This window comes from Pipra filicauda, unplaced genomic scaffold (assembly GCF_003945595.2).
Source record: "Pipra filicauda isolate LSUMZ 115617 unplaced genomic scaffold, ASM394559v2 scaffold135_size2527700_pilon, whole genome shotgun sequence".
Lineage (NCBI taxonomy): Eukaryota > Metazoa > Chordata > Aves > Passeriformes > Pipridae > Pipra > Pipra filicauda.
In genome coordinates this window covers 2,231,731-2,259,272 of record NW_024103829.1, presented here as the reverse complement: position 1 = coordinate 2,259,272, position 27,542 = coordinate 2,231,731, and the positions used below count along the sequence as shown (strand labels likewise).

The 27,542-nt window shown below is 34.9% G+C and overlaps 1 protein-coding gene across 11 annotated transcripts in view; it reads left to right on the top strand.

Moving 5' to 3' along the window:
- PTBP2 (polypyrimidine tract binding protein 2) overlaps positions 1 to 27,542 on the top strand; it is a 49,453-nt gene that overhangs the window by 8,066 nt on the left and 13,845 nt on the right. For 4 of the 11 annotated variants that reach the window (XM_027740786.2, XM_027740784.2, XM_027740788.2 and 1 more), the window contains exons 3-7: positions 6,117 to 6,192; positions 17,212 to 17,384; positions 17,791 to 17,934; positions 21,494 to 21,658; positions 21,735 to 21,845. In XM_027740786.2, coding sequence (XP_027596587.1) covers positions 6,117 to 6,192; positions 17,212 to 17,384; positions 17,791 to 17,934; positions 21,494 to 21,658; positions 21,735 to 21,845 — 669 coding nt within the window. Of the gene's footprint in view, positions 1 to 6,116; positions 6,193 to 17,211; positions 17,385 to 17,790; positions 17,935 to 20,521; positions 20,537 to 21,493; positions 21,659 to 21,734; positions 21,846 to 22,436; positions 22,462 to 24,412; positions 24,490 to 27,542 lie in introns of all 11 variants that reach the window. The other 7 variants (XM_039378358.1, XM_039378357.1, XM_039378356.1 and 4 more) reach the window with 4 other exon arrangements.

Here is a 27,542-nt window from a genome sequence, read left to right as displayed (position 1 = left end):
GAAACAAGGTTCTTGCCTGGCGTCTTTCCTTACAGTTGAAAGTTTGGAGGTTTCCAGATGGGGCTGTGTGACATGGTGCAAGTGGAGATTTAATTCTTTACTCTTTGGCTTTTTGGTTTAATAGTCCATCTTGATCTTTTGGTGCTTTGAGAAATTTGGCTCTTTTCAGGGGAGTTGAGAATTGTCTCCTTTCCATCTTAAAGACTTTTCAAATTCCGTTGATTGCTCTCAATTCCTACAAACTTTAAATGTTTTTATGAATGAGGTACATAGCATATACTATGTGAATAGTTGCAAGAATAAAAGCTTAATTTTCTCCTAGATCCTTTCTTACTGAAAAACTGAGAGTGTTAAAATGGCAAAGTTAGTTGTTTGGCTATGTGAACAATATATGCTTGGCTGAGAAGAGTATGGAAAAGAATTGAAGTAGCGTGAAAAAGTAAATATATGGAGAGCAGTAAGTATGGAAAGGTGGTCATATTGTATCCAGTTAACATTTGGATTTTCATTCGGTATTAAGTTACAAGTGAGTTATTAAGCACCCATGGAGTGCATGACCTTATTTGATAAGATTTCATGCTAATATATTTAAATAGTGTAACCCTTAAAAAAAAATCAAGTAGGTGTACTCCTTTCGTGTAAGCTTCTGGTGAAGTGATAACAAGCTTAAAGTTTAAACAGTGTGTAAAGTATTTATGAACCTGCATGGAGTTTCTTTTGGATTGTACATTTGGACTTGGCTTGTCTTGTCCTGAACGGGTCTTCTGTGATCCTGTACATATAAGAGGTGCAACAAATTCATTAGGGTAATCTATATTAGTGCATGTAGTCAGAGCATAAGGCAGATCAGGTGTTTCTTCTTCACCAAAGAGTATGTGAGGATATATTTATGCAGGGATTCATTAAAAATATATCGTGTTAAAAATGAAGCATTCGTTGAATTCTGATCCATCACACATGAAGTTTATAAATGTTGTGTTGGGGGGCTTAAAATGTGTTGTTCTGTTTTTTCCAATGTCCAGTCCCTAAAGTTAATTCAGATACTAAAGTAGTGTGTTTGCAGGTGTGTATCTGTTAGAGGGGAATGCTTAATGTCTTGGTTGAAATTGTCATGTCCTTTTATTCCTCTCCCATACTATCAGGTTTCTGGCTCGCTCTTAAATTGTTCCCAGATATTGTTAGAAATGAAGTATTTTACAGTGCTGTTGGATTTCCTTAAATCATGAGATCTGTCTCCTGGCTTGTCATACCCCTTGGGAAATTTGTGCCTGTAGGCTGAGAATGACTGTGGTAAATGTGCAGTGCAACTAAAGTTTTCCTATTTTTCTTTCACCTGGGGGAGAAGGGGGAGAGAGGGAAATGGGGAGGGCAGAAGCATCATGTTTTTTGAGAAAGGTTTTTAATATCAACAAATTTGAATGCCACAAATGAGGGGATTTATCAGAAAATGTATTTTTCAATATCTTTGAGTGTCGTCTTTATATTTTCCAGTGCAAATTTCAGAAGTTATTTTAGATGATACTGTTGACTTCTTAACAAAGTGCAGTTTTGTCACTTTTTTACTGTTTCTAATAGTATTGGTTTAGTGTTCTTGTAGTATTGTAGTGCTTCTACACACATTTGTAATATGCCTTCTGTAATACACTGCTGTGTTAGGTTCAGCCGTAACTGCTGATCCGTCTCCATAGCCCTGAATTATTGGGAAAGTAGCTCATGTTTCTTGGTCATAAACAGTTTTCAAAAAGTACTTGCATGCATAAAAGACTAAATCGCTTTAGTAACTCTCAAGCCAAAGTTGTTACTCTCTGGTTGTACCTTGGATGTAGTAAAATCTGGGCAATGTCTGAAATATTTAAAGCCCTATCTGGCATGTGAGGACAATAGTTGGCAAAGACTTCTATGTAGTATAATTTTGATTAGCCTGGAAGGATAGTATGCCTGTAATGACTTCCTGAAATTAAATAGCTACTTAACATAACCTGTGATAGCATGAAGCTTTATAGTGGTCTCTTCAGGGGAGGGGGGGCAAAATCTGAAATCCTTCTATGTAAATCCAGCTTGTGTAGTGAGGGATTTTGGGTTAGCTATGACTATTAAAGCAAGGAGCTAGGAGAATAATTTGCTAAGCTAGGGGCTTCTTTTTCTTTGTATACTTGATATTGTAAATTCTAAAAGTGACAGCATATACAATAACTATTCATTTAGGGAAATCAACTAAAATACCGAAATGGTATCTTCAATTTACAGTATATAAAATAATTTTTGTATATATAATTTTGCATTTTAATTATGTATTAAAAGTGTGAGCTGGTGTATTTTCTGTCTTTTTTTGAAAGTGAGTCCTACGTGTCAGTTTTACATAATTCCATTGATTGAAGCTATACATTAACATGATGTTTTCACACCACGGATGGAAATGCCCTCATGGGGGCAAGGGTGTGATAACATGAGCTTCGTTGAAAGGACAGTATTGACTGTAATAAATTCAAGGTTCACTCACTGCAAGATGTTAGTTTGGCAATTCCCTTGAGATTTTTTTTTGTACTAGTATTTTTGCAGATGCTGGTTTCATAAAGAAATGTTCTAAATATCTCTGATATGAGTAGTTAGTGGTTAGCTTTTATGGAAGATTAATGTAGATTAATCTTCTTAACATTCGTAGGAATAGAAACAAGGCAGTGAAAACTTGTACTGTTGAGGACTGCATGTCAGAAGATGACCTATTAATAGTATAATAGCAGTTTGTACTTCTTATTTTGTCCTTTATAATCTCCTTACCTCATGCTAAAATGGATATTAAATTAGTCTCTATCATGTTGCTATTACAGTAACATTTCTTTGCAGTCTGTGATGAAATAAAATCATTGTGGTGGTTTTTGTTTGTTTGTTATTTTAACTTGGATGTGAATGTTTCTGCCATCTATGTGTTCGTGATCTTCAGTATTGTTACACAATCTCAAACTTGCTTTGATTCTTTAAACTCAGCAGTTTGCACAGATGGGGAAAAAATGAAGTGAACATTGCTCTTGGATCTTCCATCCTTCTTGAATCTGATTCACTATGTTCTTCGAAGATCTGACTTTAGTTTCCTTAACCTCTGAAACACTCAATACAATTACCTAATTTAGTTTAAAGGGTTCTTTATTTTGCATGATTTAACTAGCAGAACCGCTGTGCTTGAAAATAAGACTAATTAAATATTCAGGATGCTTGGAAAATTAGTTCTTGAAATTTGTAGCAGAGTTGTGTCTGTGACATAGCAGAGTTACGAAAAGCTTTGCTCTTGGAGCAAGATGCCAGTCCTTTGTGTCTTAGCACCCTCTGAGAGAAGATGCACATAAAACCAAATCCAGGCACCCCAAAGAACAAATTGAATAAAATCTCATCTCTGCTGAATAAATGTAAGTAAAATAAGTATTTATGTCTGTGTAATTCAGGAAATGCTTGTGTCACGTAGTAGTGCCAGTCTAAGAGCACACATTGGCTTACTTGGGATGCTTATATTAAATTGCTTTATTAGAAAACCAGCATCTTCAGAGAACCCTTTTGAAGTAAATCACAATTACCAGGCAGTTACTGGTTTTGATTTTGTAATTTAATCATTCTGTGTCCAAGTACATCATGTGTCTTTTGCTGCATAGCTGGTTTTAAAGTTACACATTGAATGAAGTATAGAGCTGACTAAGCTGCTTAAGAAGCAATTAGGAAAAACAGGCATGTATATCTAGTAAAGATGATTACTCACACGGTAAGAGAGGTCTTTGACCCAAAGGTTGACAAGTATGTATGGGAGTGAGTTAGCAGAGGGTTGCTGTACATTTGTGATTTCATGGGGGGCTGGAAGAACATTCCACATATGAATCTGTTCATTTGTGAATCAGACTTTTGAACACTAATTTATGCGGATAAGACAAGTGTAGAATTATGATACAGGCCAATGTAAGAACTTCATATTTATTTATTTATTTATTCTTCTGAAGCAAAAATGTTAAAACTTTCAAGTGCAATGCTAAAATCTTGTGATTGACTATGAAGGTATTCATGAAATGTAAAATGATATGTTTCAAAATGAAGAGAGAACTGTTCATGAAACAGTAACTGAATATCCACTCTATTGAGTAATTTGTGCTTTTTGAAAGCCTGATTTACTAGGAGCCAGAAGTGTATGCAGTCACACTTGCGTTCTTTCATTCAGCAGTTGCTCTTGTAAGTAACTTTCTGAAGCTGAAGACAGCTCAAATTTGAGATATTTCAGAATTGTAAAGTTCCTGCATGTTCTGGGAAGAGCATTCATTTGGTACTGGGGTTGCTTCAGCTGTTTATGTAGTAACTGCTGTACCATTGCAAATTAATGTCTGTCATATTGAGGGGGAAAAAATGCTGCTGAATTATGTTAAGCAGCTTGACTGTCTCTGCTGCTACTTCTGCCTCTTGAGTTGAGCTGTCCAGGCTGCAGACAGGGGCTCACAGGCAAGGCTAGGTGGGTAGCTGCAAGCAGAAAAAACTGCTGTTACCACTCAGTAAGCTAGTGCTGCTAGTAATCTTGAACATTACGTTAGAAAATAGAACATTAAAGAGAAAGAAGGAATCTCTATGTTTCAGCTCACAGTGGGTGCCCCTGTTTAGTGTATTGTATTTATAGTAGAAAGCAATGTGGTTTGAATAACAGAGTTTCTATAACTTCTCTATCTTGCTTCTCAGCTTTGTCTAGCTAAATTCTTCCTTGGCTATATCTGATTAAAAATGCATCCTTATATTGAAAAGGACAAGACTTAGTCCTTCTCATGGTCCTACCTAATCTTGGTATTAGGTACGATGCAATTTTAAAGGAACTCTGTTGCTGATCTGATAGGCACGGCTTTGTTACTTGCTACGTACCCTTAAGAGCTTAGAGCATTCAATAAATTGTATAAAGATTCTGATGTTGAAAACTACATAAACTTTAATGGCTCTATGTGTGCATATACCTGTATAAACTTTAACATACTGTTCTGTGTGTGGACACAGTGCAATATGATTAAATGGTAAAGGTTTGGTTTTTATACATCTCTTTCAGTTGTGCTGTCTAGAAAGGTGATAGCCTCAGATTAATTTATTATGCATTATTGAGGTGCTCTGTAAAACATATTCACTAACTAGTCATGATTCTGTTGTAGTATCCACAACAGAGGTGAAAATATTTATTTTTATAAAGATGGGTAGTAACTTGTTTCCTTTCATCTTTTCCATTTTAGCTGTGATCTGGATTAGTCTTAAGGGTGCTGTGGAAATACTTTTTAAGTGGGGATAGAACCTACAAGAAATTAAAGATAATATTCAAAGGATGCTTTAAATTTTTTTTTATTGAAAGATCATGTAAATATTTTGTAGGCTTTTTGGGAGGTTAAGTCTTGAGGGATGAAGGGGGCTGGATGGTAAAAGAAAAAAAAAAGGAAAGAAAAAGGTGTGAAAAGCATAAGTCTCTTCAGTTACATCAAATGCCCACCTTACAAATAATTTGAGAAGAAAGGCTTATCTTGTGTGTTTTCAGTATAAACCCTCCTCTGATTTTTGCAGCCCACTTTCAAGTCATTCATTAATTGATATTTGTCATGTTTTAAGAATTACAATGAAGATGTAATTCTCTGCCCTAAATTGTGTTTTGCAGAACAAATGGATGTCCCCAAAATGAAAATTGATCATTTCCTGTGAAGACAAATTTTTTTTTTTTTTTATATAGGGGTGTCAGAATTGAACTGAACTCCATATTTCGATTTGTATAGATTTCCTTTGTAGTTTCAGCTAGATATAATAATTAAATATATATGTGTATTAAAGTATAAAACTATGAGTTAATTTAAATGTTATTGAAATAGACTATATTTAATCATAATAATAATTTAGTTTGAAATGCTGGACAAAATTATTGTTCAGCAGTTCTCATTGTGTCTAGAGATGGCTTCATTTCAGTGGTGGGTTAAACAACTGTGCTTAAGCTGCTCTCATTTCAGATTGCCATGTAAATATACCGTTTTACTTAGATTTCAAGTTGTTGCACTTATCTGAAAAGAGGAAGTATCATCTTTAAAAATCACAAAATAGAGGAAAAAAATCTCTTACTGTCTCTTTCTTTTTAGAGAGGATCTGACGAACTTCTTTCAGGCAGTGTACTCAATAGCCCGAACTCTAACATGAGCAGCATGGTAGTTACTGGTAAGTGATGCCCTTTCAAAGGAGAAATCTATAATTTATACTTGGACTCATTTCCTTTTTACAAGGGGAGAACACTGAAACAAGAATCTGTCGTGCTATAGAGGGATAAACTGTTGGCATGTATTAGACTATAGTGACCTTATATATACACAAACCTTGGGTATCTGAGAAGAATAATCCCACAAAACAGTAGGCAACTTTGAGATGTCTGCACACTAAATTGTTGGTGAGTGATGGGATGAAAAATTACACTTGTCTTGTACAGCTGCTTTTAAAATAAGGAATCCCAAGTGCCAAGCAAAGGTAAACAGCTTAACTCCTCTGTGGCATCAACTTTTTCACACTTAGACACCTGCAAGTCTGGGCATTACAGGGAAGAGCACTGTGCCAGTTTCGTACTACAGTATGGATTCAGGAGAGCAGAGTTTTCCTCTGTTCTGATTGACTGCTAAAGCAGGAAGCTTCACTTTGCTCCTACAGTTTGAGATTGCAGTGGTGAATGTCAGTGCAAAGTGAGTGTGGTTATTCCTTAATCAAATTTCTGGTGATGCAAGATAGGTTTTTGGCACTTATTAAAATGTCTTCTTTTGCAGTTGATGCTCCTGTATGTTGAATGTGCATTGAATTCCCTTGGAAAGCTTATTTTAGAGGTCTTGCCTTTTTTTTTTTTTTCATCTTGTCAGTTGTTTTTTTGTGTTTGGTTTGTTGGGGTTTTTTTCTGTAGAGATGTGGAGGAATTGATTCATGGTATCAGAGGGTTGCTGGGCTTTCCAATTAGTTGTCTGGTTCACTGCTTTACTGTGCCTTATTTTCTGTATTTATGTTCTGAGCACTGTAATCACTGATTTTAGTAGCAGACTCTTTCCATTTAATCTATTAGTAAGAGATTGGGATTCAGGATGCAATTTCCTGTTATATTTAGGGTGCTGTGGTAGCAGCTGTTGCCAGAATGGGTAGCTCTATGCTTTCTCATCCTACATCCTTAGCACAAGCAGAAAAAAACCTCACCCAACTTCACATGTTTCTGCTATACTCTCTTCTGTTGGAGTGCTAATAAACTTGCAGAATAAACTAATCCAGCATTTAACTATACTAACAAAATGATGTTTTCCCTTGGAGCAGTCATGTGCTTGCACATGGATCAGTCATGTGATTGCACAGTTGATAAACACAGTGCAGTGTTGGGAGGAGGAGGAGAACCACTTCCATTGGCAGGTCTGTAACCAGAGGTGAAAAGGTGATGATACTTTGGAATAGATCAAAAGTGCAGTGTAGTACATTTATAGCCATTTTGAAACACCAGAACATTTGTTTTTCTTTCTTTCTTCTGGTTCTGGAAGAGGTCCCTCTTGTTTTCATTTTCTTGGTGTCCTCTGCAGTCCTGGATATTAATTAGTGCTTCAGCAATTTTCTTAACTCAAATGAGAAACTAGAATGAAAAGGAGTTCAAGTTGTATGTGTAAGAGTTTGGATTTGGGCAGGGGGAGGGAGAGCACTGTTACGAGGACAAAGTTCTAAATATTACATAATTTTCCACATATATTTTCAGAAAAACTTTTAGTTCAGGAAAACTAAATGCAACTTAATTTATCAAAGGAAAAAAAGGCTAAAGGAAAATAATTGAATTATTATAATTTGGAGTTTTCAGAAGAAAAAGTGCAGAAGCTTGTCTAAGCAGCCTTTACATAGAAATTCTTCTCTTTGTGAAAAGTTCTTAAAATGGAAAAGGCTGTTTTGATCTCATGAGGTTAACTTGGGAGTTTGATGTATTTAACAAATACAGATGTTCATTCCCATCTTGTTTTTATTTCCACCCATTTTAAGCTGATTTAGGGTTTGGGTTTTATTCTTGTGAGTTTCTTTGTTGTATGGGTGTTTTGGGTTTTTGTGTGTGTGTTCCTTTTTTTGTGTGTGTGTTTTGTTTGGGGTTTTTTTGTTGTTTTTGCATCCAGAAGGATGAGTGACTTCTCAAGAAACGATCTCATTAGCAAGCAGCAGCGGCCAGAGCAGTGACCTGGCTCCTGTAGTAGCAGTTGATTGTTGTAAAAGGTTTCGTATAAGTTGTGTAGTACATAAAGGAGGTTGGTGGAAAAATAATCACAAACAAACAAAAACCCACACTCTGAATACAGTCCTGTAATTCAAATAATTCTCCACAGAGGTCAGTGGAAAGGGGGCTAGTTTATTTGGAGATATTTTTTTTAAAACAGTTTCTTGTTATTGTATTAAAATTTAACTTCTACCTGCCTTTTTTAAATAGCATAAAAAACCCTGTAGAGTAGGATAAATCCACAGTTCAGTATTATTTCTGAATATATCCTCCTGTAGCTGTCTGGCTTATTGTGGACCTGGAAGTACTTTTTCCAGACTTGCACAGTTTACAAGTTCAGATTGTAAACTCAGAATTAATTAGATCTGAAATGGAAACTCGTGTGTTAATTTTTCTGTCACCACCTCCTGAAACCCAGTGAGTTCAAATGTTCTTTATGTCTGAATTAATGTCCTCCTTTTGCTTCAGTTCTGCTATTACTGTTCTCTTTAGAAGAATTTAAAACTTCTGTGAATAGAGTTTATTTTGCTGTAGCCAAGGCATGGTAATGAGGAATCTTTCTCAGATTTTCTAGGGCTTAAGAGATCTGTGATCACTTATTAAGTTCTGTGTAAATGAGACACATTGTAGAAATCGGCCTATTCTGTAGCTCTTAAAACTGATATGCCTTTTAGGGATAATGCCCTTTCATTCTTAGAGTTGGGAAGTGTCATGATTTTATCAGACCTGGCCATTGTTTTCCGATGTATCTAGAAACCTATTCTGGTTTTGACCTTGATATTTCCAGTATCTGATCCCATGATATTTTTTCAAGCAGATACAGAGATCAACAGAAGAAAGAGACAGTTTGTAATCCTCTGAGCCTCATTGGTAAAAGTATACACAATCAAAAAAACCAGTTGTCGCTAGTAGTGCCCTAGCAGGGCAGAACTTAGAGCAAAACCTTGTCAATCACAGCCTCATTTCTTTCTAAATCTGTGCTATAGAAACATTAACCTAAACCAAAATGCTTAAGTTATAAAACAAATGTAACTTTTTATGGAAGTGTGTGTTTTTGGTAGAACTGAGGGCTGTGTCATTATGGGTGAGACTGAAGATGAGTTTTTAAAAACCAACTTCCTACCCTTTTATCATGGTAACTGTTCCATTAGTGTTTTTTTGTATTCAGCTGCCATTCAGTCAGAATACTGTAGTACTTTAATGCTTTTATGAATACTCTTACTCTAATTTTTTCTTAGTGAAAGGCATGAGAGGAATGGTTTCTCTGCCCTATAGAGAGTATTACATATGAATCCTGTCATATTTTTTTGTGAAAGAAATATGTGAAATTGGTGGGCAAACATTTCATTTGTGTTCTTATTGATTATTTGAACCACTCATAATTTTATAAACAATATGAAATAAGGAAAAGCCTACTGTGTTGGGCATGGCTCAAAATCCAAGGCTCGATCCTTGGGCCTTTCCTAAGCATTTGTGTCATCAGTATCCACCTTCAAGACCGTACAGGTAAGAGGAGATTGACAATATGTTGTATTAACATTCACTACAAGTGAAGTTACTGTCTTAGGTACCTTCTGTGTCTTTTGCATAGAGCAGCCTTAAAAGAAAGACTGCGATGAGCGTGACTCCTGTGTGAGTTCTTTTATCACTTAATTCAGAACCGTTGTATCTCCTGAACATAATTTGATTCCTGTCATTGTGGAATTGTGGAATTTCAGATAAGCATTTGTTTTTAAATGTACAAGATTTATTTTTTTTCCTAAACTAGTTTGAATAGTATGGCAGAACAGCAGTCTGTAAACATTGAGGGAAGGATCCCATCTACTAGATTAGAATTTGTAGCAAGGGAAGACAGCCTGTAAAGTTCCAGGTCAGCAAATATCTAAGCTTTTCTAAGAAGTTCTTTTTTTATGTTAGATGTTTAAGTTTCTGACCTTTTTGACACCAACTGACACTAATATGTTGAAGTTGTACTGTCGGAACTACAGGCCTACTGCTACTGCTTGAACTACTACTAGTGTTTTCCTTTAGCTTTTCTGAAAAATATTTTTAAAGTTTATTTGTATTTTCTATCTTATCTTGCTTGATTCTGATCTCTTTGTAGAGCATAACCTTGTCATAAAGATCTGTGAGTTAATTTTTTTCATGTTGGTGCACAATGACTGGAAAGGCTGTTTGGGTAAACTAAAATGATTTGGTAACAGGATTCTGAGAAACCAGAGCTGAAACCAGGATATTTAAAAAATATTTTTGACTCTGGATGTTTTTGAAGACATTAGTAATGCACATTGTAAATGATTGTACATAAATAACTTTTTTACCTGTCAGTGCTTATGTTCAGTAAATACATAACTGCAGTTGTTTATTCTGCAGCTTTTAAATTGAAGAAAAAGTCCCTTCTCTTTAAGAACTACGAAAGGTGTTTCCTCTGTAATGGGTTGCTTTTATGCTGAACTTGTGAGGCTTTTGCTGTTCAGATGGAGTAGTACTTAATGGAAGTTCTAGGAATAGTTACCTGTATGAGGCTGCTCATGCCATGAACTGTAAATGTAACATTTTTAAGGGATGTAGATAAAAAGTAAAAGATGTTAATGACAGTTCTGTGAAAATTGGCTTGTCAAAGACAAGGGATTGAAACAGAGAAATTGTCAGATTTTCTTGTTACAGGTGCCACCAATTTCATTGTTCACGTTTGTGTGTTTAAGGTAAATCAGTAGAAACATTCCAAAAATCCTTTTGCAACTGAGCTCACCAAACTCCTGGAGCTTTAAATGATACTATTAATCTTGATCTTAATTAGCAGGGAATGTTAGCAGTGACTTTGGTAGGTAATTCATTGTATTAACAGAATACTTAGCACTGAGGCATACAAGCTAATAATATTTCAAGCGCTGTGTTTAACTTGGGGAATAAACATAGATGTGCCATTTTTGATAGCCCATTAAGTAAAATTGGTTATTAGTTAACATTAATGATGCCTAAACATAGATAATTTACTTCTGAAGTTTGTAAATTGATTACAGTTAATAATAATTGGAAAGATTTGAAGAAGTACATCACATGTGATTGGAAAGTATAATAATTTAATAATATAGTATAATTTACATTTTTCTACAGATATGCACGTAGATGAGCTACATTTTAGTGCTCTGAATGTCTGAACAATATGATCTTTTTGTAAATTAAGAAACAAAAATAAAAAAAACCTCAGGATGAGAGAAATTAAATGTGGCTATTATTATTAATTTAGGTGATTTCTGTCTGCATCCCTATGCCATGGTAGTTCATTGTTGTTCCACTTCAGTTGGATTTTACTCTAGCTGTAGTATTTTTATATATTTTTAAGGGCTAAATTGAAGTGTATTAGTTTTAGGCTGTGCAACACTGAAAAGCCACTATATCATATTGTAAATGTGTTATCATCGTTACTTAGAAAACATAATGCTCAGTGGATTTTGAAATAGGGGTGCAGCCTATGTGCAGATGTGCCAGATAAAAGCTGTGTAGTTACATTTCTTAATTGTTTCACCTTGTTTACTTCTTTAAGCTCATGCTCCTGTTAAGGAATATTCTTTGTACTAAAAGCTAGTTGATTGGTCAAGATTTTCATTTGCACATGACCCACGTCCGTGGTAAACAACAAAAAACCTCCACCAACCAAAGCATAATTAACAATGACCATGTAATCTCTAATTTTAAGATTAACAAATGCAGACTTCAGACAAGTTCATATTCTATGTGTCTCTACCTTATTTTTGGGCAAAGTATCTCCTTTTTTTTCTTTCAAGCATTTTAAATTCCAGATTTTATCTTTAATTTGAGCTTTTGAAGATTTGTGTATTAAAACAAAGATCCTATTTTTTTGGTTTTGGGAACCTGTTGGCACTTGTGGAGAAGTTTGTCACTGGATCAGACAACAGGTCTCCTTTTCTTACATTCTGTCACTTACATCAGGGCCGGGTACATATATTTAAGGAAAGAACCTTCCAGAAATGAAACCACATGATCTCTGTTATACCCTCTCAATTTGTAATTATCTACAGTTTCCATAGCTGGTTGTTTGAGGCAGATGATTGTGTTCGGTAGCCAGTGCAACATTTAATATTTTTGTGTGGTCATAATCCACAACTGTAAACTAGATGTCTTCATAATTCCACTGCCTTTCTCTTAGTTACTTATTTCCTATCTTAATATGTGTCCTATGTTGTTCCACTTGCTGATAACATTAAATTTCGCATATTTAGCCAAGGTGAAACAAGAAGTACTTTCTACATTAGCATCAGTAATGAATACTGCTGTTAGTAAGCTTCTTGCCTCTACTACATACAAACTCATTGTACTGGACAACAAAATAAGTGTTCCAGGAAGGCCTAAAATAAAGTACCTAAAATAAAGATGTCAGAACTCTTAGATGTTATTTGTGTATTTCTCAACAAATAAAAAAAAATTTGTGCAGAGAAAGTCCTCTAGGATGAAATTTTATGAAAAATATTTTTTCAAAAATAGTTGTCATCAGGAAGTAAACTGTTCAGTCTTTGCTAGCAGCGATGCTGAACTTGAAGATCAGTTTTTCTGCAAAAACTGCTTGGGAGCATTGAATCTTCATAGCTTGAATGAATGACTTGGACTTAAAATATGCCTTGTGTATATTGCAGTTCATTCTGTTGCTTTTTTATATAGGTTTTTCTGTGTTTAATAAAATAGAAGTTTCTAACTGAAAATTAGGACCCAAGTTGCTCAGATTGTAGCCATTTATAGGCTTTGTCAGCTCGTAAGCATTCAGTTTCAACGAGTTGATTTATACTGAGTTGAAAGAACTGTGCAGCAGGGATGTGGCTTATATATCAATTATATTTAAACTGTAGTATCCTATTTATATGGGAAAATAATGCTTTGAATGCCGTTAGTAGAGATAAGATTTTGTGTAGAAGTACACATCTGATGTCACCTGAAAACTAATTTTTCTTCTCCTTAGTGGAGAGCTGAAGAGGACTTGATGAGTACAAAGGTTGTTACAGAACATGGGGGATTTTGGTAGTCTGAATTGAATATAACCATCCCTGAAGGTATTTAAAAGATTTGTAGATATGGTGCTTGGGGACATGCTTCAATGCAACTTGGCAGTGCAGGATTAGTGGTTGGACTCGATCTTAAAGGTCTTCTCTAACCAAAATGTTTCTATGATTCAGGGTTATGGTTCTGATTTTTTGATTATATTTTTTTAACTATATATTTAAGACTGTAACTTGATTAGTAAATGAACTAATACTAACACTGTGTTTTAGCCATTCCCACTGTGATTTTTTGAAAACTTTTTTCCCCCAAATGTTGTAGCATGGTCCTTTTCAGTGCATCTTTATATTTGTTAAAATGTTAGCACAAGATGCTTGATTTGCATCAGGGTATTCAAGTCTGATGAAAGCCAAACTACATGATGAAATAACTACTTGCCAGTAAACTTCCAGTTTAATAGCAGTTTCTCAGCTGTAGTTATTAGTCAGCTTTTGAGGTTTCCCCTAACAATATCCCTTGACCTCCCCATAGTTTTCAGCAATTTTGTTTTAACTGCTGTATAGGGAAGGGTCTTTTGGGTTGCTTGCTTAGCCATAGACTCCATTTCTACCAAAAGACCATGTTATTCCTCAAGTACCTTGTTCCTCTTGACTTACTTTTTGACCTTTATGGATGCTGATTATGCCAATACAACTGTTAGAGAATGAAATTTTTGTTTCAACAGTAGTTGAGTTCACCTTTCAGCGGCTCTATACAAGTTGAGTTCCCATGTTGGAAACCTGGTTTTCTGTTCCCAAGTGCAATTTAATGACGTGTCTTCAGCTGAGAATTACCATTTATAATGATAAATCAGAGACTACAGTTAAGGAGAAGGGTTTCATACAGTGCCAGAAACTCTCAATAACTCTTCTAAAAACTAAATTTAATTTGTTCCACGAATGTTTTGAAAAATTCACTTGTGTATGTGCATGTGTATTTAGTATATGACACTTTATTACTGTCATTACTGAAACGGTAAATTAGTGTTAGGCTATGCTGAATGATCAAAAGTAGAAGAAGTATATGTTCTCTTTGCTTTCAACAACTGATGTGTTAATTTCTTCCGACTTCCAAAATCCACTGTTAAATTTGGCATAAATTTTACTTTAAGATGGTGGGCTTCATTTTTTTCCCACATGTTCAGCTTTCATTGTACAAGATATGCCCCTGTCAAAAAGTAATAACGAGCTTTTGTCATGGTTACTTGCCCAACTGCTGAAAATTGTCTTTGGGCAATTACATGGCACAGAGAATGCTTGTTGCCAGTCCTCCCATCCTTTCCCTTCCACACCCCATTTATCTCATTGCCATACATTCCTTAGTGCCTAATTCTGTATCTTTTTGTATATACTACTTTAAGATATTTATGTACTTTTTCATATAGACGCTTTTGCGTAGGCACTTCTCTACATAGCTTTTTTTTTTTTTACAGTAAGTAAAAAAAGTTTAAAGAATAGTTTAGTAGATGTTTAAGAGAGTTTAAAAGATAAAATTGTGTGAGATTTGTATACATGAGTTAAATTAAAGTTGTTAACTGCTCTTTAGGAAAAAAAATATATATTTAGTACAACAAAATATTTATTTTAAACTTTAAACCTACTGCAACAAAAGTTGAATAACTGTGTAAAATGCCAATATTGGATAGCAATGCTAATAGATGGAAAATCAATCTATTTGGATAATACAATAATTATTAAATCATTGTGTTAAATAATTCTTAAAGGAACATTTCATATGCATATATATGAGTCTTTATATACTGACCAGTGATACTTTTACTAAAAATGCTGGGACTACCTAAAACCTAATTCAAATAAAAGCTTTCTTTTAAAAAATAATTCTTGGAATTATTCTTGCTGTGGAAAAGTTAATATGTCAAGGTTGTATGTTTAAAACCGCACAAAAGACAAAACAGCTCTCTAAGCAGTGATCTGAGCATTCACGGTGTATATTTTTCTGGTGGTGTAATAAAACCAGAGGTTTCTTAATCAGTTTCAGAAAATGCTTTCATTTAAAAAACTTTATTTTCATTTTCTCATTTCTCATTGTTAATGTTTCATATTTAATTTTTGAAACTTGTAATGAATTGAAATTATGAGAAAGCTTAAGTATGAAGGGCATTGGACATGCGGTTTTAGTATCACTGTAATTCTTTTACTTTTTGCAAGTTTGTTGGCAGTGCATTGTCCAGCCTATCCCACTTCACCTTGTTTCTTCCTTTTTTTTTTTTTTTTTTAATAGAAATTGAAATTGATGACTAGGGAGGACTGTTGCATGATGAGCCTCAGGTGAAAAATAGAAGTAATTTTCATAAACTTTGACTGCCTGTCCCTTTGAGACAAAGCATCGTATTGTATAATTTTGAAGAGTTAAAACCTGGCTACTTGGAAGCTCAATCTCACCATGTTTTCCAAAATGATACAAGTTAGAGCATTATGCAGACTAAGGATAGACTTGAGATCCTAGTTCAGTGTGTATTTTTTAAATTTTACTCTCCTATGTTCCATCAAATTTGTCTTTCTGTGCAGCAGACCAAAATAAAATACATACTATTGCATGGATTTGAGCCCTTCTAGCACTGTCAGTTGGAGATACCTCTAGCTGAATTTCTACCAGTTTCAAATGTCGCTGGGTTTTTGTTGTTTTTCTTCTGCTGTAGTAAGTTGGAAAATGCTTAGTGTTCTGTAGTGCAAGAACTTTTTAGAAAGCTCAGTTGTGGAAATTTTTTTTTGGGGGTGAGGGGGTAGTGATACAGAGTGGGGATGTGGAATTAAAGCATGACCTTGCCTCTAAGGCATAATATTTTTAACTAAGAGAGTATCTTGACTTTTATATTTAGATAAATCTAAATATATTGCATTTTTTATGTCCAAAAGTAGAGAAAAGGAAGTCTTTGCACTTGCTTTGCTCATATCTGAATGTGGCTGATTTTCAGCATTGATTAATTCATTAATATCTATATATCTTATGACACTGATCTTCTTTACCTCTTGCCTCTCTGATGCTTGCTCCACTAGCATGGTTTTTAAGCAAAGCAAATAATTTTTTTCTGACCTGCATTCAAAAGCAAGACTTCTTCCATCCAACTGGTTAGCTAGGTATTAGATATGTTCAAGAAAAAGGAACTCAAGGTGGAATTTTGCTGGAATTCTATGCAAGAATTCTGGACAGTATTCCAAATAATGTGTCTGGTGCTTTGTACACTGGTATTAATACTTCCCTGATTCTTCCTCTACCCCCATCTGTGATGGCAGCATCAGGTTCATTGGTTTTTCTTTTTCTGTGAGCAAGCTAGTAGTTCTTAATGGACATTTTTCTAGTTTGTCCTTAAATTGTGGATTTCATCAGATTTTGGGATGTCAGTCCTCTGGGTCATCAACTTTCTACAGTGTGATCCTTCCCAGTGTTAATAATGGCTTACTGTCTTGCTTTGATACTTTTCTACTTTTTCTATCCAGGTCCTTAGTGCAAACATTCTTAAAAAAACTTCACTTTAGCCTATCTTCTGTCAGCTATTCACCACCATTTTTTGTCTTTCAAAAAAATTCTGGTTAAACCACTAATTGGTCTTTTTTAGTGTACTTTAGAGTTCTTATGTGAGCCCTTTTGAGTCATGATTAATATTCTTACGTGGTTTTATATGAGTTGCTTCAGTTAAAGTGAAGGTTTTGCTGTGGTTTTTGTCTTATTTGGAAAATGAGTTATTACAGAGGGCTACTAAGTTAGTCTCACACAGTCCACCTTTCATGACACTAACGTTTATCTCTGCAGAATTTGTTCTGACCCCTTGAATTTTATTTAGACCAAATAAAGAGCTGGCTTACTTATAACTTCATGTTTATGATTGAAAGCATTTTTTAATAAATAACTAATAATATCAGTAAACTTTTCAAATACAGTCTGAATATGTCTTTCAGCTAATGGTAATGACAACAAGAAATTCAAAGGTGATGATAAAATGGATGGGGCTCCTTCTCGTGTTCTTCATATCAGGAAATTGCCTGGGGAAGTGACAGAAACAGAAGTTATTGCTTTAGGTTTACCCTTTGGTAAAGTAACCAACATCCTGATGCTGAAAGGGAAAAATCAGGTAATTCGTTGCTTTTAATATGTCTGATTTCAAAATGTATTGTTAAAATGTTGTTGAAATAAGTCATATAACAGTAAGGAGTAAAGAAAAAAAGAGCTTTTGTTCCTTTCAGTTTTTTAATGAACTTACACCACCTTTTAGTAAATTTTGGGGTGAATCGGGAAATGGTTGGCAGCTAACTAAAGCAGAAAGTTAGCTGTAAGATAAGGACTTATTCCTGTGTCTTCACAGATGAATTTTTGGAGATCAAGTAGCTTAGGAAATAACATTAGTATATAGAGAATAACATTTTCTGAAGACTGATATTTGTTAAAATGTGTTATCAAACCCAGTGTTTTTTTAATATGCTGCTAATATGAAGATTATCTGATTTGTAAATACTGAAAGTTAACTGTTTTCATTACAGGCATTTTTGGAACTTGCTACAGAAGAGGCAGCTATCACTATGGTTAATTACTACTCTGCTGTGACACCTCATCTTCGTAACCAACCTATTTATATCCAATATTCCAATCATAAAGAACTAAAGACTGATAACACACTTAACCAGGTACATCTACTGTTCAATAGTATTAGAAAAAAACACACACCGTAGAGGATGAGGCATGGCATGTGTTCTTGGCTCATGTGACATATGTTTAAATTGTTTGGTTTTGCTGACATTCTAACGCTACTGTAGTCTTTACTATGAGCATTCCATTTTGTGACACTTGGAGGGGTTCTGCTTTCTCTGTGATCTTTCCATTATGATGAATTTTCTTAATTTTCCCTTGAAGTAAAAATATTCTGAGGGGTGTTTTACCTTTAAATAACTTTAAAGTTATTGTCTTAGTTTAGAGACTGTAGGATAATAAAATTAACTTTTTAATTCTGACACCTGAGATTGCAATGCTGATTTGAATTTCCCCAGTGGTAATGGTTAATGCCAATGCCTACATTCCAGTGCTTTTAATGATCACTCCAGTAGCGCTGGTAACCTCAGTTCATGTGATCTGCTGTTCCTGGAGAAGAATACCATAATGATTGCTCTAGAGACATATGTACTTAATAACAAAAAACAGTTTACTCTTGCCTCTACAGGACCTACTTCACAATAAATATAGATACATATGTCTGTTTTTAGTAGAACATAAGAATTAGAAAAAGTAAGATAGTGACCATTTCGTACAAACTATAGAGGGATAAAAGGCACTCAACTTACCACAAATCAGATAGTTATTTTAAGATTAATTTTTTGTGTTGCCTTTTTGATGATACAAAAACAGTGTAAGTGCCAAGTTACAGTTTCTGTTAATTGTGTCTTCTCTTAGGACACATAAATAGTACAGTTATAGCTGTTGCCTTTGAAAACAATTTCAGGGTAATCTGTTGAAAAACCTTTTGTTTCACATCAAGTACAGTGTTGATTTTCCTGTTGATCTTTCTAAACATTCTTGTTCCTTAGAATCTTTTGATTATCTGCTAAAAGTGCTTTTTAAAAATCGAGACTCCCCAACCCAGCAATTGTCAGTTAAAAAGAAAAATAAATACTTTCATTTACTTTTGAAAAAGTGGAGTAGAGGATGAATTCTGTCTGCACATACAGTGGATGGACATATTCCCTAAGCAACGTTCTTACGTTGTCCTCTGGTTTCTCTCCTGACACTGGTTTCGTACTTCACATATTCACCTTTCCAACCTATAGGATGTGCTGACTGTTCAGCAGCTTTTATGCCACCATACATATTAATATCCAGTCTTAACATATATTCCAAGTCTTTGGGAACTTAAAACTAAGTTTAATTTAGAACTAAATGATATAAATACGTAATTGGCAGTAAGTATTCTAGTATCTCATGAGGCATTCTATAAAGTATAAGATGGTTGGATATTCTTTTTTCTGTAAGAAAAGATAAAGATGGTGCAGGTATTACTTGTGTAATCTGGTGTTCTTTTGGATACTCAAAACTTAAAATTTTTAATCTATATTTGAAGGCTTTCTCATCAGCTCAGATTCATTTTGAAGTTATCTTTTTCTGGATGTTCAAGCAGGAAGATGTGAAGAAGTCAGAATGTTAGTATGTGTAACTGGAAAGATAGGATAAAAAAACTGGAGGAAGGTGCAAGTATGTTATTTATAAAGAAGATATTAAAAAAACCTGTTTAACCAAGGAATACTTTAGACAGCCAAGCCTTGGCTGGAGAGGTTCCACTGAACTGAGCTTTTCTGAACTTCTCAGTAATAGTAGCTTTGGAGATTATTTTTACTTGTATGCTCAGAATGAGTTGGTTCTGAATAAACAGATTCAAAAGAGACCATTGAAGTTTTCATTTCAGTTTGTAATTCTATGAAAATCCTTTTCCTGTGAGACATCAAAACACCAAGAGGAGCATTTAAACTCAGATATAAAACAAATATCTCTTACTTTATTTTGTGCAGTTTCTAGACTCAGGAGAATTGAGAATAGAATGACCTCTGTAACTGTAGATCTCTTTAATCATCCTCCTGTCATAAATGCATGGGTTTAGTCCTTCTGCATAGACATTGCAACATTTAGAAATAAATGTTATACTTTCAGTGGTATATCTGATCTCTGAAAATTAATTTAAGTTTTGCAAAAATAAAAAAAAAAACTTTGCATGCTACTTGTATGTCTTCAAATCGGCTATTTATATATAATGTTATTTTTGTTGTTATTTTTAACTTGTTTGACAAAATACTCATCATTTACCACTGCTAAGTCCTCTATTCCTTCATGTATTCACATTAATTCTAGCGGAATGAAATGTAGTGTATAAGCATAGACAGTGCTGACAAGTTAGTCTTATGTTAAATTTGACTTCACAAGTTTTAGTTCCTTGGGTTATACAGTCTAAACTTTTCTAGTCATTTTAAGAGTGTGTTTTATCTCATATGTGCTTCTGTGCTTATAGGAAGAATAGGAAGTAATTATGCAACTCAGCCAAATATCTGGCCAGCTTGAAAGTTGTGTGTTTCATATGTTAGGGAAAAGAAGTGTTGTTATCAAAAGATGTTTTCACAGAGTTACAGTAATTAATGTTAAATGTAGAGGTAAAGTTTGTTTTCCCAACTGGTGTTCACTAGGTCTTCTTTTTTTCCTTCCCCCCCACTTTCCTTATTCATTGATTCGTTTCAGTATGAGGAGTATCATGTAAGTTGTGAGACATGAAAATGTGTAGTAGCTCTAATACCTTTAAAATATGGTGGTTATTATTTTTACCTGGCATGCTCACTTGTCTCTCTTGTTTTGTATTGTTTTGCTTCATAAGGCTACTGTAATGAAAGTATTAAATGGAACCCTTTTTTCTGCACTTTTTCTTTCTCAGAAAAAGACATCTAATCTTTCTGATACTGTCAGCTTTGGCAGTGGAAGTAGTTACATAGATGTGTGTTCATGTGATATCATCCTGTGGTTACCTTTGAATTTCTAAAATCCTGCTTGTGTTTAAAAACCAAAAAATCCCCACACATGGAGAGGATTTTGTTTTTCTTTTTACAAAAGAGAGTGGATAACAGACACCAGTTTGTTTACCTCTTGGATGCTACTTTCTGACATTTGTCAGTCTTGTTATTATTTCATTGTGTTAAAACTGAGAAGTTTGGAAGTTTAGTTTAGCATTTTTCTTTTCTCTCAGAGCCTTCTACATAATTAAAATGGCAGTAAAATGTTAACTGTGATACAGTCTTTTGAAAAATAAGATACTTCTGGTTTTTGTAGGGTTGGGTTTTTTTGTTTGTTGGTTTGTGGGTTTATTTAGTTTTATTTCCTTTAAAGGAAATAAAGAGTCTTGAAACCTACAAAATCCTCACTTCCTTTATCCTTACTAGTAGAACAATAAGCTTGCTACTAGAAAGACTGATATTGGTGCCATTTGAAGCCCCTCCTTACTGTGACATAAGGATTAATTGATGTTTTCATTTTTGTTGTCTCTTCTCACAGAGTCAGACTGCATTGCACTTACATTGTGTTATGTCTGTAGCTCTGAGTTTTAAATAAGTGGAGTATTTTATGTTTCTGGAGTTAACTATATTAATATTACTAATTAATTTCAAGCTATTATCTTGAAATATTAATCTCTCTTCTGTCTTTTTTTTTTTTTTTTTAAAGCGGGCCCAAGCTGTTCTTCAAGCAGTGACGGCTGTGCAGGCAACAAATGCTCCCATTAGTGGGACCACTGTTAGTGAGAGTGCAGTGACTCCGGCGCAAAGTCCAGTACTTAGAATAATTATTGACAATATGTACTATCCAGTAACCCTGGATGTTCTTCATCAGGTAAGTCAAATTTCATTTTAACTTAAGCTATGATTGAGAGGAACGCATGTGTAAAACTCTGTGATGTTTTCGGCAGATATTCTCTAAATTTGGTGCTGTATTGAAGATAATCACATTCACAAAGAATAACCAGTTTCAAGCTTTACTGCAGTTTGGTGATCCAGTAAACGCACAGCAAGCAAAACAAGTAAGTATAGTTGTCTTTTAAGTCTGGAGATAGTCCTGTACTCTAAGCACTGTAAAATGTTAATCTAACAGAATAACATGTCATACACCTCCACCAGTTGGGTCAATTTTTTGAGATTAAAAAATAATTGGGAGTTATTATATAATGTTGTTACACTGTGTGAAATCAGTTTTCACACAATAGTTTATTTACAGATACTGTGTCTAAAGTATTTTATACATCTGTATGAACAAATATTATAATAAGACTGCACAGAGATGAAATAACATGCAAGACTGCAATTGTGAAAATGTCAACCGAAAATAAAAATGTGGGATTTAACAGTGATGCATAATTAATTCACTCTAAGCAGCAAATATAGTAAGCCATTGGGTTGTTGTTAGATACCTTCTAAGCATCAAAACAAAGATGTGCTTTGTGGATTAGTTATAGGTTTGTGAAAGTATTTAGTTATAGTATCCTAAAAAAATAATCTAGACTCCGTTATAACCGTAAATACCCAGAAGAGTGAGTGCAGTTTTGCCTGTGACCAGACTGTGAAGAAGCTTTGCAGCAGTGACGGATGAGCAGGATCTTGCTTTTGTTTTATAGGAAATTCTCCTGTCCTGTAGCAGAGGTAAGAACAGGTAACTGGTTTTACTCATTATGGCAGGAGAGAGCCTATGGATAAATTATGACAAAAATCAACAGCATGTCATCTAGACCAGATGTTTTTAATTAATTGAATGGGATATGTTCACATTTGTGGCAATAGGAAAGTCAAACCAAAGGTGAAGGCTAGATTTTTATTATTATGATAACTTTCAAGAGATAAGTGGAATTAATTTATGTTTTCAAACCTTCACATGCAGTCTGGGTTTGAGGAAGGCTGATTAAAATTGATGTGCTGGTTAGGTTTTGCTTGGCAGCATAGAAAGTGCTTATTGCCCATAGATGACAGAATAGCTGAGAATTTCACAAAAGCGAAAAGCTCACACCTCAGGGTAAGTTAGCAATTAATATCTCTTAGTAGAGGAAAGACAAAAATGGACTTAATTTTCTGTTGTAAAGAATAAGGACTGTATTGAAATAAAGACTTCATTAAGTGGTGGAGGATGGTAATTTTTGTCCTTATCACCAAATGAAATACTGGGCATTAAGTAAAAAACTGTGAGCTGGTCAGGACAGGGAATCTCAAAAAATGAGACATTTTCAAAAAACAGAGTGTAAGTTTTCATGCTATTGAGGAAAACAGAAGAAGAGAGAAGAGATAAGATGGTTTGCAGCTTGATTATGGTGATCTATTTTAGCATAATCTACTCCTGAAAAGCAGTCTGGAAATACTTGTAGATCTGGAGCACAATTTAAATTAGGGATGTCCTTTTCAGAATTGAAGGAATATCAAATATTAGATTGTGCCTCAGAGTAGAAGGAGATGCAGATATGTCACTGTGCTACGTAAGAATTTGTATGGGTGGGATACACCTTGCAGGTTTTAAGTAGGTTTAGAATAGTAGTACAGAAGCTAGATGTAGTAGTACAGAACCTACAAATGCTGCAGAAATCAATTCTAGACATTGAGATTCATATTTGAAATATTCAATAAACAGTTGACTGCTAAATGTGTTTGTTGCAGAAGGTTGTAATTCAATTTTGGTTCATCTTTGGAAAGGTCATTTTCAGTCATAGATGTTATTGCTGCTTTTAAAGTGCATTTTTGATGCAAAATGTGACATCAAATGATAAGTCTTTTGACTTCATTTTTTGAGTCTTACATATATTATCAGAAGACTTAATGGAAACATGACATCTGTGGAATGGACTGTAGTGATTTGAAAATTATCAGTATAATTCTAGGAATATATTATTAAAAGATGACAAATAACTAAAGAGTGAGGTATGTAAAAGTATGAAAGGAGCCTAAGAATCTCTTGCTGTTGTTGACTTCTGGCAAACTGATACTAGCTCGTGGGATACTGTATTGGTCATAATTAAAAAAGAAAAAGCATGTATTTGTTTCTCCAGTTTTGCATGTTTTGATTAGGGTACCTGTTGACTAGTGGTAGCTCACGTGTGAATGACTAAACTTCATTGAATAAGTAACTTCTGCATGTACAGTCATTGTCAGAGTGACCTTAGAGCCTTAGTGACAAATTGAAACGGTCTTGCGTTTATAGTTTCATATTTTAACCAATCTGTACATAAATAGACAAAATGCTAAGAGTGATACCAACTGCAGTTATTGAAGGAAGCTAAATTTTAAGGAAGGTTTGATTTCCCCATTGCCCTCACCCTAGAGTAAAATAAATACAGTTCTTATGTTTGAGCTACTGTGATAAAATGTGAAGTGCCACCAGAACAAATGTACGTAAAGGAAAGAAGCAGTCAGACGATAGGACTTCAGTTTAAATATGTCTGGAAATATAGTAAAAGTAAAAGCAAGAGGATATGGCAGCTACACCTAAGTTGCATGGAATTCAAAATTAAAAGCATGGTATAAGAGTAAAAAAGTTTTCAATTTGTTTTCCATCCATTTTGACTATAGAAGGTAATGGGGAAATTTAATTTTCCACTGGCACTCTTCACAGGAAATCAGAATGTGGCCTTAATAGAAATTGAAGACTTATTAAGGAAGTTAAAGAGCAATTTGAAAAACTCAAGTGATGTAAGTACCAAGGAGAGATGCTATGCATTTGAAGGTTCTGAGAAGATAGTGACACTGACAAGAATGTACAGTACGAAACCTCTAGCCCTGTGGGGTGTCTTTTGCTATTTGAATGAGCAACTAGTGAAAAATTGCATTCCTGCTCCACTTGTTTTGTGAGAAGCTCATTTCCTGTAAAAGTAGATAGTGCCTACGCTGATACATGTTTCATCATCACCCTCAGATTGGATCATTATAGGTTCGTTATACTGGCAAGTGAGGGTGAAGACTGCAAACTTCAGGTGTAATGCAGCTGTAATGCAGCAGTTTAGCCAGGGGTGGAGAAGGAACTCATAACGTGCAACAGTAGAGCACATTGAACTGCTGTTTCTCCTAATGAAGAAGGTTTTGTCCTGGAGATGTCTGTATGTGTAAGGAGATATTGCAGCATAAAAAAATAGCTCATTTTCATTGTAAATGGTGAGTAGTCTCAGGATAAGCAGCAAACTTAAATATTTGAATATCAGTAGTTTGATACACCGTGGAAAGATTAGAGTGCTGGTGTTTGTCTGAATAGCTGGCTAATTCAGAGTGATGCCTTTGTGTAAGTGTACTGAAAGTATTCTTGCCAAATCATGGATATTAACAGTTATTAATGCCTCGTCTGTAGATGATTAACTGAAACTCATACATAGTGCATGATAGTCATCTTAACACAAGTTAAAAATATCACTAGTCTAATTGAGAGTTTCTGTTATAGTTAGCCAGTTGAACCTTACTTGGCCCATAGGTGATTGAGTACCTCTGCAGAGATTCCAGTGAGATTTGACTGTACATTCAAGATGTCATCTTTCCAGTTGTTTTGACTTACAGCTTCAGAGTAACTCTGCACTGATATGCAAAAGATCTCTGCTAGGCTACATTGCCCTAAAATCTATGCAGAATGGAAGAATGGACACCTCTAGATCAGGTACTTAACTTCAGCGCTATTATCCGCTATTATTGTATTAAGCATTTTTGGACATCTTTAATCCTGAGGAGCACAATTTGTGCTCAAAAATGATAAGTAGCATTCAGGTAAACAGAAGAGTACTGGAGTGCTGTATCAGAAAGCCCAGGAAGTGCAGCAACAGGTCCTTCAGTCAAAGAACTGCACATAATTTTTGAGAATGGAATGATTTTACATAGACTTTTTAGCCACAGAAACTTCTTGTATTCAAGACACTTCTCTCAAAAGAAATTAATTTCATTCAGATATGTATCTGTAGGATGCACTTGGGACACATTTCTCCCAAGAAATATTTACCGCATGACCTTCAGTTACTTGGAGATACTTATTTGAGCTGGAGTATATTTTGTAAGTATTGCTTCCTGGTTTTTTTATGCCTTAAGCTGTTATGTCCTTCTAAAGATCTTGTCTTTCGTTTTTTCTGCTTTGGGAAGAGAGAGAGTAGGGACTAAATTTTCCCTGTATTTCATGATTATGGAGAGAAGGCAGTAGTTTTGTTGTGTTGCTCTTCTCTGCCATGTTTTTTTTTTTTCCCACTCTAATTAGATTTTTCTTTATTGGACCTTGGTAAATGCTTTCCAGCTACCCTCATCCTGAAAGAGGTATATTTCTGGTCTTGAATGATACCTGCAGTGCTTGACAGCATGAGGGGCAGATACAATATTTGTTGTGGCTTGAAGTCTTGTGTTTCCAAAAATACCTTCTTAGTCTCTGGGCTCAGTTTCTGAACTGGGAAATGAGAATATTAAAATGTCAAATCATTTTCTGTTTTCCAGACTATGTTCTTGTCAGTCTTATAGGTACCATGTGTGAATTAGCTAAAGAGTATATCTTCCTGATTTTTAGAGGGCTGCTTTGACCACCTCCTGTGGGGGAGTTTCATTCCACAGATTGATGGTCTATAAGGCCTTAGGAGAAGCTCATCAAAGCATAGTTCCTATCAATATAGCACTTTTGAAGGGACTCTTCTTTCACAAGGATTTTCTGGCATCTTGAACCCTGAACACGTGAAGAGCAGCAGTGAATTTCATTGATTGCATCAGAAACCCCTTCATTTAGGTGAGGGAAGCCTGAGGAAAGTAGTGATTCTAGGAAGGTTCTTCAACTTTGAAGCCTACTGATAAATCTGAGTCTTACCTGCATAAAGCTGCATCACTCATTCAGGGTGTTACAACACTTGGTAATTTTGTAGAGTGCTTTTGCCCTCTGAGATCACCTTTGCTGCCATTACCACTTCTTTCAACATCCAGTCATGTTGTGAAATGAGAGATCCTAATGTCATGTGCCCAGGTTGGCTAGATAGAATTCATTACTGTCCTTTTGCAGAAAAGCTCTGTTTTGGTTGATTGTGTCATCAGCATCAGAAAATTCTGTAATATTAGTTATTGAACTCCTTTAACTTTTTTTCCCATTGGAACAGTCTCTTGTCTCACCTCTTAGTCTGCAGTTCTTTTCTCAGCAGTTTTCATCTCTTCATCCTTCTGATTGCTATGAGCAAAAAGAGAGGATGATTTGACATTATTTTCAAGAAATTGGGAGAGTATTGTGTTTTGTGGTGCAGACCTCCATTTAATTGACGTTTCCTGTACAATCTTTTTTACTGTCTGTGGCAGACAGTCATAGTACTCTATTGTGGATCCTTAAGACTTCCACAGGCTATTTCTGCTATTTTCTGTATTAGGCCTTGTTTGCCTATCCTTGCCTTCAGTAAAAAGTGCTGCCTTGAGACCTGAGCAGATTATAGATTCTCTGTGAGTATAACCCCGGTTGTTGAGACCCTTTCTGAATATTTTGAACGTTTCTATTATAGTAGTTGTCTAGGAATACTAGGAATATTCCACTATTTTGGAACTCTCACTAGTATTGGATAACGTGAGTTTCATTATTTCTGATTGGCTCATTTTTTTAATTTCTGTGGCTGATGTAGAGCCATGGGGCATATTTGGTTATTAGGAGTTGTCTTTGGTGTGGGGTTTTTATTGGTTTTTTGGGGGTTGTTTTTTTTTGGGGGGGGGGGGTTGGTTTGGGTTTTTGTATTGGTGGTTTTTTTCCCCTTCCCCAAAAT